The sequence below is a fragment of the Ambystoma mexicanum genome, chromosome 1q (genome assembly GCF_040938575.1).
Source record: "Ambystoma mexicanum isolate Mex_15411 chromosome 1q, UKY_AmexF1_1, whole genome shotgun sequence".
In the NCBI taxonomy this organism is placed as follows: domain Eukaryota; kingdom Metazoa; phylum Chordata; class Amphibia; order Caudata; family Ambystomatidae; genus Ambystoma; species Ambystoma mexicanum.
In genome coordinates, this window is record NC_090922.1 from 38813269 (window position 1) to 38826750 (window position 13482).

The window sequence follows — 13482 nt, forward strand, 5'->3', positions numbered from 1 at the left end:
TCCATGTGTCCATTTTATCCAATTGTGCACAATAAGATAAGCCTAATTTGCTGTTTGCTTTTCCATATTTGGAACGTAAAAGGCAATTAGGCAGCACACATGGAGATACGATATTAAGCATACATTATATGCAAGCTGCAGTCAAGATGGTTTACAACCAATATTCTGGTAATATTTTGGACATAATACCAATGTTGTGCAGTTTTAAATGTTGTTTAGAAATGTGGTACATTTAGTGGCCATTTGTATGCCTTTAATGCCTTTTTGTATACATTCACGTGAATTTACAATGATTTACCATGTTGTGCGTAATGTTCAAAGATGGCGGATTTTGTTAACAGGCAGGCTGTATGTGTATGTTACTCTACACATTGGAATCATAGAGAGCAAGCCAGTTTAAAAGTCCCTTCTCTGTGTTCACACCATAAACGTGACCAAGCGGTGTGTTTGCCGCGAAACGCGTCGTTTTCGTGTGTTTTTTTTCTTTGTCCTAGACATTTAATGAATTAAAGAAATATAATTTGTTGCCTGGCAACTTGGTTTCCTGACTCAAATGTTTAGCATTTATTATACGCTCTGAACTGCCTTCTGGAGTGCACTCCGTTTACTTTGTACAAGGTATATATATATAGGTTGTCTTTGTTTGCTTAGAAGACCTGAGGGATCCCCCATGCCCCCAGCAGCATTCCAACTCGTGTCTGCTCATCTCACCTTCTAAACTATACTGATCCCACCAAGGAATGATTTTCTTTTTGTTCCGATTCATTTTACAATTTAACTAAATATTTAAGCTAAAAGAACATTCCTATTGCCATTTATACCTCTTCAGTTATAATAGTCTTTATTTTTGCAGTTATTTTACTGTATGCCGAAAAATCATCAGCTGGTATTTAATTAAAAATCGCACTACAACAAACTAATTTAACTCCGATGTCAATCTTGTCGGACTACTTTCGTGACGTGGAACCTTGCAAAAGAACTCAAACATTAAGAGAAGTTAACTCCGCTTTCGTCAGCGACTGTACGTCTGGTAAAAGGACTGGGCTTTGAGGGAATACAAGTTAAACTTTGCCCTTGGGTAAGTTAAGAGCACGACAGAATCTGCACTATGGCAGAACTGCAATTGCCAGGACGCAAATCTTAACACGGCAAATCCACATTATTGACCCGTAATGTTTCGTACTACAGTTCTTTCGGTGAAGTGAATCCCTCCTTTCTGAGTCACATAGACACCCATGGCTATGCATGGTTTCATTCTTCCCAGGGGAGCAAACCAAGAGACCTATAAGGCACATGCACTCATGCGATAGAAATACACACAGGGAATTTCTCATATATCACAATATTTAACTGAAGTCACGAAACTGAGCAACAAAGGGACCAGCTGAATGAGCAGCCTATGAGGGGCCTCCACCGCCATCTCACACATCATAACTTTAAAGAGACACGAGTGAAGGTACCTGATGAGGTCTCCGTGTAGCTGAACGTATATACTTTCCTTGCCCTCACCCACACAGATCTCTGAAGCCGGGGTATCCACGGTGCAAAGTACTAGCTGAACGTCAGAGGAAGAAGACTGCACAGGATCCACACCATAAATAAACACACAACCTCTCCTGACATCCTCACGAAGCCAATCCTTCTCACGGGAGCTAAAGCAGGTTCTTCTGTCCAGGCAGGTCCTACTTCCAGTTCGTTTCATGTTTCTCTGAAAAGAAAAAAAGCAACAACCCATTATAAAGAATCAGAAAAGCCACTACTGCAGTCCACAGTGAATCACTTCTTGACCACATTGGTCTGTGTGCCAGAATTGGATCAAGCATTGGCATAGCCTGTAGTATGGCCTTTTCTGAAGGCAATGTATAGGAAGCTTCGAAAATGTGCACTCACCAATAGCCACTGCAGTTTGATAATTGACAAATCTTGGTCAGTGAGATATTGGGTGCTGTGTGCATGTGAAGAACTGAGGAGAGGAAGGACTTTTTAGGCTGGCTAGTAGCTTAAAACTTGACATTTGGACCCCTGGAACAGGTATTTGGCAGAAGATTATTATTTGCCAGATATTGGCATCACATGCCAAGATACTATCAGATGTGCCATGCTCTACGCTAAAACATGCATCATTTATGGCTATCATTTACCAACTGTAGCCATTACAATCACAACTACCCCCACCATTCTCTGGGGTTGCTGTGAAAAAGCCAGGGCCCCACATTGTTTCTTTGGTTTGCCAATACAAATGCTGTGGTACCCACACAAATGCCATGGATTGCCATGGATTAGACCGGCACTTGCGCAGCCATGCCAGCAAGTCCACTGTATTCACACTATTGGCTGGGACGGCATCAAACGTCCAGGTACTTCCAGCATTCATCAGGTATATTCATCAAAAGTCTAGATACTACCCAGAGTCCAATGGCTGTGTACTCACAATATTGACATGTATTGTCATCAAATATTCAACTACTCACACTAGTGCCAAGGTGGACCATCTAAGGGAAAGACACTGACACGATTGCAGGGGCTGCTATAAAAAGCAGAGGTGTTTGCCATCAGATCCCCAGAAACTCGCTCCATTAATACCAACTGCCATCAAATTCCCCAGGTACTCACCCGTTTGCTATACACAACCGTCAAATGACCAGAATCTCACATAATTGGCAGTTATTGTCATCAAAAGCCCAGGGTTGCACGCCAGTGCATCTCATAGCATACACTGGCATCAAAAGGCCATGTACTCATACAAGTGCCAGGGAATGTCATGAAATGCTTAGATATGCTACTGCACACCTAATTAAGACAGTGATGAGAGCGGTGGACAGCATCATTGCTTCCTCGGCCACGCAAGCAGGGTACGCACGAAGGGCAGAGGTAGTACTTTACGGCTCTCCCAGACTGGAAAACCTGGCAGCGAGGGCATGGTGTCTATGCACTCTCCCTGCCATTGCTGAAGCCTGCGATAAGCAGTGTGCAGCACTTTGCAACAGATTGTTAGGGGTGCAGAAGGATAAAAAACAGCATATATACTGGTATCTGTGACACACATTTGCGCAAACTAAAATCTGCCACTGACCAGCCTCAAAGACCCATTTATGCTCACCATTTACATGTTGGTGCTGAACAGAAAAATCACAGCATAAAACGAGCCACTCCCAGAACCATTAAATATTTTCCATCATACAGAGATCAAAGGTAAGAGATTTAATGTAGTAAGAAACAAGATTAAAGGGTGGGACAAGTCAAGAATCAAACAATTCAAGAAGCTGCAGAACGCACCTACCTGAAAAGTTATTTACATTAGACTACAAAGTAAAGCCAAGTGCTTTTTCCACAATCACTTTGATAGGGCCGTCAGAGTAATGCAAGTAGAACAAGAATATATTATTTCCAGAATTCATATAGGAGTAGACAAACTGGTCATGTCCTATGATGCAATGTTCTGAAAACAAACAGTTGGTATTTCAACTGAAGCATGAACAAACACACAATTTAATAGAAACATATCAGGCATCCATTCTACCAGATTGCCATTATTGATGTAAAGAAAATGTGAAGTTGAAAAGTTAATCACAAAAGAACTAAAATAAATGTACAAATCCATACATTTGCATAGCCAAAAGAAAAGGAAAAAAACATAAATTGACAAAAGCAAATTAATGTGGATGATATATATATATACACACACATCATTTCTCAGGCAATTGCAAAGCACATTAATTTGCCTGATGTATAAACCATTTCTCAAGCAACAGCATCATATGGCCAGTTACTCACATCTTGTGCCCTCATATTCCCAGGGATAACCATAATTTGTAAGGTACTGCCATGTTAGGCTCATTTATTCACGGTGTCAGGAGTATATAGCATTTCCATAGTGCCCATCATGACAGCAGGTCCAGGTTCCATTATACCCATTTAGCATAGATAGTTTGGGGAGAATCAAGTATGTCCAATTTGCACAGAAGTCCACATTTCAACAGGCCCGGTTTGTACATGGAAAGTAGAGTCCATAGAACTAGTGAACACAGTAAAGGCAGATTCTATGATAACCAGCTAACAGACCAGTGACAGATACCAATGTTATCCCCAGCAAGCACAGTAGTATCACATTTCATGTTAGCCAGTTAGCACAGTAAGGGCAGAATGCAATATGCCCGCCTATCATAAAAAGGCCAGACACAGATACAGATATAATTAGTTATTTATTTATTGTTCGCTTGTACAGAAAGTGAATACTGTTTAAAAAAGGAAAACAACCCGGCAGGAAAATGATGGGAGTCACGACATGGCCATCTCCCTTGGGTCACCTTTGGTCACCAGGGATCCGAGATGCAATCCCAGAACCGGGAAGCTATGAAACATGGTATCAAGCGGGGCTGGAAAGAGCGGGCCAATTATGGCGCAACGGAACCTTTATAACCATACAGGAGCTCCAGGAGGCGCTTGGCATAGGCACGCTTTCAGTCTTCCTGTATTTGAGACTCAAAGGGGTAATGACAAGGTCAATCTGGAAGGACCAATTGCAGAGGGATCTTACCCCATTTGAAACGATCCTTGATCTATGTACGGGCTCCAGTGGTCTGATAAGTGCTATGTATTCGGCTCTGATCGAGGCCGATATTTCCCCCTCCTTGGTGCTTAAGAGCAGATGGGAAGCAGATATGGGCAGACAAATCTCGCAAAAACTGTGGCTAAAAATCTGCAGACGCACTGCGAAATCCTCTATATCCTGCCAGTATAAACTGCATGCCATAAAGCTATTGTATAGATGGCAGTACGACCCGATCAGGCTTGCCAAAATGTATCAGGGGGTTAGCCCATACTGTTGGAGGGGCTGTGGGATGCGGGCTGGTTATTAGCATATGTGGTGGGGGTGTGCAATGGTTCAGACTTACTGGTCGGAGGTTCTTAGCTGGATCAGGGATCTGGACAATGAAGAAAGGGTGAAGCAGCCAATGTTTATCCTGTTTTGTCTGATCGAAACAGGGGACAAAGTTGTAAAGGCACCTAGGATGGTACACAGTCTCCTGATGGCTGCACTAGCCTGCCTCACTATGGTATGGAAGAGGCCCAAGCTCCCTAGAAAAACCGAATGGCTTGGGGTTGCCCAAACTCTCTATAGAATGGAATGCTTGACCAACGCCTTACGCGGAGATCTTACCGATGTTGAAAGTGCCTGGTCTGAGTTCAGAGCCAAACATGCCTTGTAAAGACAATGTGTGCAGAATATTGTTGCGATTTGTGTCAATATTGATAATGAACGATGATTCTCGTTGTGGCGGTTCCTTGGGCCATGTTATTGTCCTGGTCGGATATCATAATTGTACTCGAAGCTTTCTGGTGTTGTCTCATTGTTTAATGTTGTTTTTTCAATCCCGTACTTGGAGATATTAGAGAGGGGGGGAGGGGGAGCGAGATTGGGTTTTGTGGACCTTATTTGTTATATTGTTTGATTTTCAGGAATTATTGCACATGCTATATGAGGATGGTACTTGCCTTACATGCTCTTTCTAATAACTTACTGACAAATTCTGTGTGTAAGTGATCGTTGAATTCGTATAACATCAATAAATCTTGAATTGAAAAAAAAAAAAAGGAAAACAAATAAATCCATAACAAATAATAAACACAGTGGGGGTGGGGGGAGGACGAACCTACTATGCCATATGAGTGTTCAGAACATTCAAGTGCAGAAGGGAGGGGGAATGGAAAGGTGCTGGGGTGGTCAACAGGTGAAGTGCAACGAAAGGTAAGAGCGAACTTCCAGGGTGGAGGGCCGAGGCTAGTGCTGAGGAAAGTCAGAAGCTGGGGGGCGATTAGGTGTGTGATGTCAGCGCCCCGAGTGTGCAGAAGGGCCCTGAACACCAAAGAAGCAACTGTGAGATTAGCAGAGGAGAGGGGGGGGAGGAGGAGGTCAAAAGGAAAGTCTTGAGGAGCTTACAGAATTTAAGAAAGTCCTGCTCAAGACGAAGAGGGAGGGGGAGGCTGTTCCAAAGAAGGGAGCCAGCTGAGGAAAGTGATCAACCATGTGCCCTCTGTTTAGAGGAACGCTTTACATACAAAGAGTTGGCACCAGAGGAGCGCAGAGGTCTATAGGGTGAATATTTAGTGAGAGAGTGTTGCAGATAGTGAGGTCCCAGGCCCCAGACAGCCTTGAGGATGATACAGAGGGATTTGAACTTAATCTGTGATATGATATATTTTATTTATAGTGCGCCCATACACAAGTGTTTCAAAGCGCGACGAGTCAAGGGTGGGGCACAAGGGGGAGACAAGACAACTATCCTACTAGGCCCAGTGACATTGAGATCGCGCAAGTGCAGGGGAGAGGAAAAGGGGAAAGTGCAGAGGCAAGGCGAGTAGGTGGAAGTGCAGGACATGGGATTTAAACATCAATATACAAGAAGTACGATCAGCAGGTGGCAGTGCAAGGTTATTCCTCCTTCGATCCTCTGTACATTGGGAGCCCTCGTTCTTGCTCCTGAAGACCTCCTACTGCCTGCAAACAACTCCAGCACAACTAGCGCCTCGCAAAGGCTAAGCGCTCTATTTTTGGTGTGTTTTGTGCCTGAAGTGGCGCGCTCAGCATTTTTTGCTGTAATTTGAAAATGATATTGCTGGCAAAGCACGCAGTGCCTGGAGAGCCCTCACCTGGCTCATTTCGACCAAAAACCCTGGATCTAACTTTACTTCTGCCTCTTCCTCATTGGGGCCTATTGTGTTCTTCCTGCCCCCAAGATGGCTGCACCTTTTTCCTTTGCCTAAGCTCCACTGGGCTTGCACTGGTCTCCACCTCCCACTGGTTGACCAGGTCGCCATAGACCAATAGCAGTAACGTGCAGGCGGGAGCCGGCCCAGTACACCAAGGCCCACACAAAGGCTCCTGTCAGCTTCCCTGTCTGTTTCACTGGCTGCATAATATCGAAATAATAAAGGGACCTGGACATTCCCTATGGTCCTCCAGGTGAGAATACAAACAAAAACAAGATATGGACCAATAGGTTCAAAGATAACAGGAATCTTTTGTACTTTTTTCAACAAATATTTTTTCTCTTGATATGGTATTTATTTCGCGTAACAAAAAAATGTTCAGTATTTAATTTTACAAAAGGTGCTCTAAAAAAGACTCAACATTACAAACGTGGGCGTTTTCTGCATTTAACTTTGGCCATTGATTGTAACTTGTTAGCCCAGTGACTGTTCTTTACCGCTATACTTGCTTACTCCTCCCTCTGCCTCCTCTCTTCACACTCATGGCACTGGCTGTTTCTACACTCTATTCCAACTGCTTCTCTATCAACTATCCATCCCTTCTCACTAGGTCTGGAAAGAAGAAGTTTAAAAAGGATATCTTGGCCTCCAACTCTGGTCTCCCTATTGCGGATACCTATACCAGTGCCTCTTCCAGACAGACCCTCACCGACATCCTCTTTGTTGTTCCTTCGCCAGATCTATGGACCCCCCCCATATGATCTCTGTGCTTTGTCCGGTCTCCTCCTCTCCCATAAATGGGGGCACTCACTGGGAAGTCCTCATGGCTTCTTTCGACTCCTCTAGAGTCATCCTTAATGTCTACCTAAATGGCACTGTCATCGTCCAAGGTCCCCAGGTCAATCGCTTCCTCAACTTCCTTTCTTCTCCGGCTGTCCCCTTCTCTCATTCCTTGGCTACCTTGCCCACTCTTCCCTCCTCTGCCCCTCTTCTGACTACCTCCACAAATCCACAGGGCATACCTCTGATTTGTACCCCTCCCCGGAAGGTCTTTAAGGCCGGCAACCTTCTCCATCATGCCACTCTGAACTCTCGCTCTGCTGTCAAACACTCCTCTGACATCTGCCACCTCCTTGAAGAACTTGACCTTGATGTCCTTGCTCTTACAGAGACATGGTTCATGGCCAGCTCTGTCACAAGCTTTCACACACTCCTCCCTGATGGCTACAAAATCCTCTCCGCACCCAGGTCCACTCGGCCTGGACGGGGTGTAGCCTTGATCTTTCTAGAGTGTATTACTGCCACTATCATTCCCACTCAGATCTACTCCTCTTTCGAATGCCTCGTCTGCAGGCTCTCAATCGGCCTCCTGGTCAAATCACCTCTTTTCTCTCTGAGTGGGCTGACTTCTCCTCTCTCCTGGCCTCAACCACTCAATTCCTCCTCCTTGGTGACCTCAACATTCACCTTGGTTCTCCCTGTCCCTCAGATTTGCTCTTTCACGACCTCTGCGATTCCCTCTCCCTCTCTATCCTCCCCTCCGTCCCAACGCACTCTGCAGGGCACACACTTGATTGTGTTCTCCCCCTCCTCCCCCTCCTCTCCTCCCCCCCTCAAGCCAAGCCTATCCCAACACTGCCACCTACCTTTCTGGATATCCGGCCCATGAAACGTGTGCCAGTCGAGGCTTTTGTTGCCAACTTCTCCCCCCACCCCCCACATCCTCTGGCTGCCTCACACGCTGACACGCCCCTGTCTTTTCTCTATTCTTCTCTTTCTGATACTCTTGATGCTCTTGCCCCTGTCATGAGGATCTGCCTGAAGTCCAAAGCCAAGTGCAATTCCTGGTATGACTCCGACCTAGCTACACTTAAATGTAAATGTAGGGCGGCTGAGAGAAAATGGAGGGATTTCTGTTCATCCTCTGACAAACTGGCCTATCGCCTACTCCAAAGGCAATACGGTCTCTCTGTCCGTACCAAGAAGAGAGTCCAAATTCAAGCCCGTGTCTCTGCGGCATCTAACAGCTCAGCCGAACTCTTTAAAATCTGCAATGAGCTGGCCAAACTTGCGGCAGTCTCTACCCCTCCCCTTACCTCTCAGGCTCTTTGCAATGCTGTGGCCTCTCACTTTATCTCCAAAACCCATGACATCTTGTCCACCCTCTCTTCCACTCCCTCTCGTCGCCCCTCTCCCCTATCCGTCTGTACTCACTGACCCTCCTCTAGCCATCCCCCCTCCCTCCTTCTCTTCCTTTCCTCTTTTCTCCCCTGATGAGGTCACTAGACAAGTCCGATCTATGAAAGCCTAGTCAAAACAGGTTCATCCCTGTTCCTCTAAAACTATCAAGGACCACATCGATACACTCGCTCCGGCCCTTGCCCACTTCTGCAACCACTCCTTTGCCTCAGGTTCCTTCCCCTCCCCTCTTAAGCACTCCCTTGTGCATCCTCTCCTCAAGAACCCCACAGCTGATCCCTCTTGTCCGGCCAACTATCACCCAATTTCCATTACCCCCTTCTTGGGCAAACTCCTTGAAAAGCTGGCCATCTCTCAGCTAATCCTTCATTCTGATTCTGTTGGCTGTCTCCATGACCATCAGTCTGGCTTTAGATCCGGCAGAAACACGGAAACTGCTCTGCTGAACATCCATGAAGATCTGCTTTCCAACCTTGACCCTAGCATTCCCTCTGTACTCATCCTACTCGATCTCTCCTCTGCCTTCGACACGGTCAACCATACCATCCTGCTCAACCGTCTCCCTGATAACTTGGGCATCACCGATCAGGCTCTGGCCTGGGTAACCTCTTTCCTCTCTGATCGATGCTCCCAGGTCCAACTTGGGTCCTTCCTATCATCTAACTTCCTCTCCACCTGTGGTGTTCCCCAGGGGTCTTACCTCTCACCGTGGCTTTTCAACCAATACCTAGCAACTCTCGCCCGCTGTATTGCCTTTTTCTGCTCAAACTTGCAGTGCTATGCGGACTACACTCCCTCATTTTCAGGCTGCCCTCGTCCACCCCCTCCACCTCTCTCATCACTGATTGCCTAACTGCCATTCAAGATTGGTGTGCCACCAACAAACTGTGTCTGAATACCAACAAGACTGAGATCCTCCTCATCGGCACACCATCACCTTCCTTTCCCCTCACTCTCTGGCTGGCCTCCCTTGGCCATCCTCCTATCCCCACCTGCGAGGCCAAGAACCTTGGCATCACCTTTGATTCCAAACTCTTCTCTGCACGCTTCGCTGATGTATCAAAAAAGTCAAACTTCCTACTGCACCTCCTCATAGGAACTCTTCCTTTCCTCTCATTCCCCCAGAAGCTCACTGTCTCCCAAGCTCTGGTTCTCTCTAGGTTGGACTATTGCAACAGCCTCTTTCTTAATCTACCTACCTCTCCTCTCCGCCCTTTCCAACTTATCCAGAACAGGACTGCGAGACTTGTCCTTGGCCTCAAGCCCTGGGATCGTATCTCTCCAGCTCTGAAATCTCTCCATTGGCTCCAAATGGATGCAAGGATTAAATTCAAAACCCTCTGCATTGTCCACAAGGCTTTCTGGGGCCTGGGTACAATATACCTTCAGCTATCCCTCTGCAAATACCTCCCATGTCAAGCACTCCGCTCCTCTACCTCTAACTCTCTCAGGCTCAGTTGTTTCCCAAACAAAACGAGCTGGGGTTAGATCTCGGTCCTCGCTTGGGACCTCCCTCTGGAACAGCCTCCCTGCCACTCTAAAACTTGAGGAGAACCATCTCCGGTCCAGGAAGCACCTCAAGACCTTCCTCTTTGCTTCTGCCTTCGCCCCCCCTCTCCCCTACTGATTCTACTTTCCCTCTGCACCATGCACCTGGCCACTCTCTTTCCTCCGGGCCCAGGTACCTGCTCCTCTTGCCACCTGCATGCACTGCCTCCAGGCCACCCCTTGCACTTGGGTCTGTATCTGTACCCCTGCAGCCTCCCCTTTTTTTTCTTCCTGCACTTATCAGACCTACCCAGCCTGCACTTGCCACTTGCTAGCTGCACTCCCTCGGCTTGTTGCCTTTTTATTTATCAATTTATTATTATTTATTTATTTGTTTCCTCCTCGCTCCGCACTCTCCTTTTGTTCCCCCTTCCATGCACTTCTCCCCCTGCCCCTCTACCATGCACTTGCGCATTCTCAATGTCATTGGGCCTAGTAAGATCGTGGTTTTTGTTTGTCCCCTGTTGCCCTTCCCTTGCCTTGTTGCGCTCTGAAACACTTGTGTATGAATGCGATAGAATTAAAATATTAATCAATCAAGTGCAGAACAACAAGAGCTAGATGGTGCAGTTGGGGAGACTGTAGAGTTATATATATAGCCTCAAGTGCAGGGTTGCCAGAAGGCAGTGCAGGTGTGCAGCTAGCAGGGCAGGGACCTGGGCCCATGATTCAGAGGGTGGCCAGGTAACCAGTGCAGTATCAGACAGGAGCTCAGCATGGGAGAGGGAGAGAGAAGGCAGAAGTAAAGAGGAAAGTCTTGAGTTGCTACCAGAACCTTAGGTGGTTCTGCTCAAGTTTCAGAGAGGCAGGGAGGCTGTTCCAGAGGGAAGCACCCACGGGAGAGGGAGAAAGATCTGCCTCCAGTGCGTTGCTTGGAAAAGTGCCTGACCCTCAATGAGTTGGAGGTGGAGGAGTGAAGGGCTTCAGTAGGAAGATACTTCAGGAGGGAAAGCTGGAGATGTTTTGGTCCCAGGCCCCAGAAGGCCATGTGGACAATGCAAAGGGTCTTGAATTTGATCCTTGCAGCCACTGGGAGCCAATGGAGGGATTTTAGTGCTGAGAGACACCATCTCTGGGCTTGAGGCCAAGGACAAGTCTCAAAGTTCTATTCTGGATGAGTTGCAGAGGACAGAGAGTAGAGGCAGGCAGATTTAAGAAGAGGCTGTACCAGTAGTCAAGCCTAGAGAGTGCTCTAGAAACTGAGCTTCTGGGGGAAGGTGAGGAAAGAGAGTACCTCCGAGGAGGTGCAGTTGACAACTTGACTTCTTAGAGACGTCCCAGATGTGAGGAGAGAAAGAGTCTTGAGTTGAAAATAACCCACAGGTTCTTAGCCTCGCAGGTGGGCCAGTGAGCTTCTGGGGGAACAGTGGGCAACCGGGAGCCATTGAAGAATTGTTAGGGCAGGAGAGATGCGGTCCCTGGGCTTGAGGCCAAGAATAAGTCTTACTGCCCTCGATCGAGTAACGTTGAGCTTCTGGGGGAAGGTTAGAAAAGGTAGAATTCCTGGCAGAAGGAAGAACTGAAAGTGGGACTTCTTGGCAATGTCCTGAGCGTGAGGGAGGAAGGAGAGAGAGGTGTCGCAGAGGACTCCAAGGTTTCTGGCTTCAGAAGAAGGAGCAGGGAAGAAGGCCAGAGCGACTGGAAGAAGTCGGGAGCAGTGGTCCAATTGGGAAGGATGTCTGTTTTGCTGGCATTGAGGCAGAGATCCTTGGAGGTGCACTAGGACTGGATGGCAGAAAGGCAGTCAGGTTTGATGGAAGGTGGAAGAGGGTCAGCAGGAAGTTTGAAGAAGAGTTGTGTGTCGTCAGCATAACACTAGAAATTGGGGAAGAAGGAGAAGATGAGCCATGTCAGCTGAGCAAGGTTCATGTTAAAGAGCCAAGGCGAGAGAATAGAGCCCTGGTGGACACCACAGAATGAAGTAGGACAGGAGAAGGTGCCCAGGATGACTTGGGAGGAGGTCAGCCAGGAGCTCCAAGGTAAGCAGGTTAGCAAAAGGAGTATCACCCGTTCTTCTAAATATGAAATCAAAAACATCTTTCCAATATAATACACATATTTGAACAGAATTTCCTTTTCTTACAAGTAAAGCGTGAATTCTGTTATTTTTATTTATTACTTTCAGTGCCTAGTATCTGGATGTCATCTTATGCTGATGGCCTATGGCTACTGCTTGGACTCGGAGACTATTTACAAATTGGCCAAGAATTTCATCAATTTTATGGCGAAATTGTCAAAATGGATGAAGGCAAATAAACTAAAATGTAATCCTAAAAATAATTAGATCCTTTCTTTCAAATCTGAATCTCTAGGTTGGAACCCAAAAACATGGCCTCAATCCCCAAACTCATCCCCCAATGTAGTACCCATCTCACCAGTAATCAGAGCCCTACAAAGGCTCCACATTTTGAAAACCACAAAATTCATGGCCCTTAGCATCATTCACTGTGCCCAGCAATGTACTGGACGCAACTTAATTTCGGAAGCATTTCAGAAATAGACCAACAAGCTCATTCAACAAAATACTGCCAGTTCTAACAAAAGCCCAACTCACAAAGAAAGGTGACTGTGCTCGCTCGGTCCAACTCGAAAAGCGGTGTAAGAGCTTTACAGTTGCTATGTGGGAGTTGTGCCCAAGAGATATTCTGTAACCAAGGATAGTCAACCCCTACAGCATGGACCCAGGGAACAGGAGACCAAGAAACCAAAAGGAGAGGGTGGGTCACACGGTAAAATCCGCTAGAATAATCAAGCAAGATATTTAGCCATCAGATGGGGAAACCGAAAAGGGGATAGGCCAGGTCAAGGATAGTATAAAAATAGCATTTCTTTATCAATCACATATCAAATCTCATAACAGATAATGCAAAATGCATAGTAAAACAGCATATTAATAAATATACAACTCATATTGAATATACACAAATAAAGTGCATGACAACCAATCACCCCCACTGCAGTTCGGGGTTAGAACAGCATAAAAAAAAAAGTCTACTGCTGCTCAAAAAGAAAAAAGGGGAAAAG

The 13482-nt window shown here is 46.3% G+C and overlaps 1 protein-coding gene across 2 annotated transcripts in view; it reads right to left on the reverse strand.

Annotated features, from left to right (window-relative positions):
- PHLPP2 (PH domain and leucine rich repeat protein phosphatase 2) overlaps positions 1-13482 on the reverse strand; it is a 1504106-nt gene that overhangs the window by 1367342 nt on the left and 123282 nt on the right. For both annotated transcript variants that reach the window (XM_069635467.1, XM_069635468.1), the window contains exon 2: positions 1461-1708. In XM_069635467.1, coding sequence (XP_069491568.1) covers positions 1461-1708 — 248 coding nt within the window. The remainder of the gene's footprint in view (positions 1-1460; positions 1709-13482) is intronic.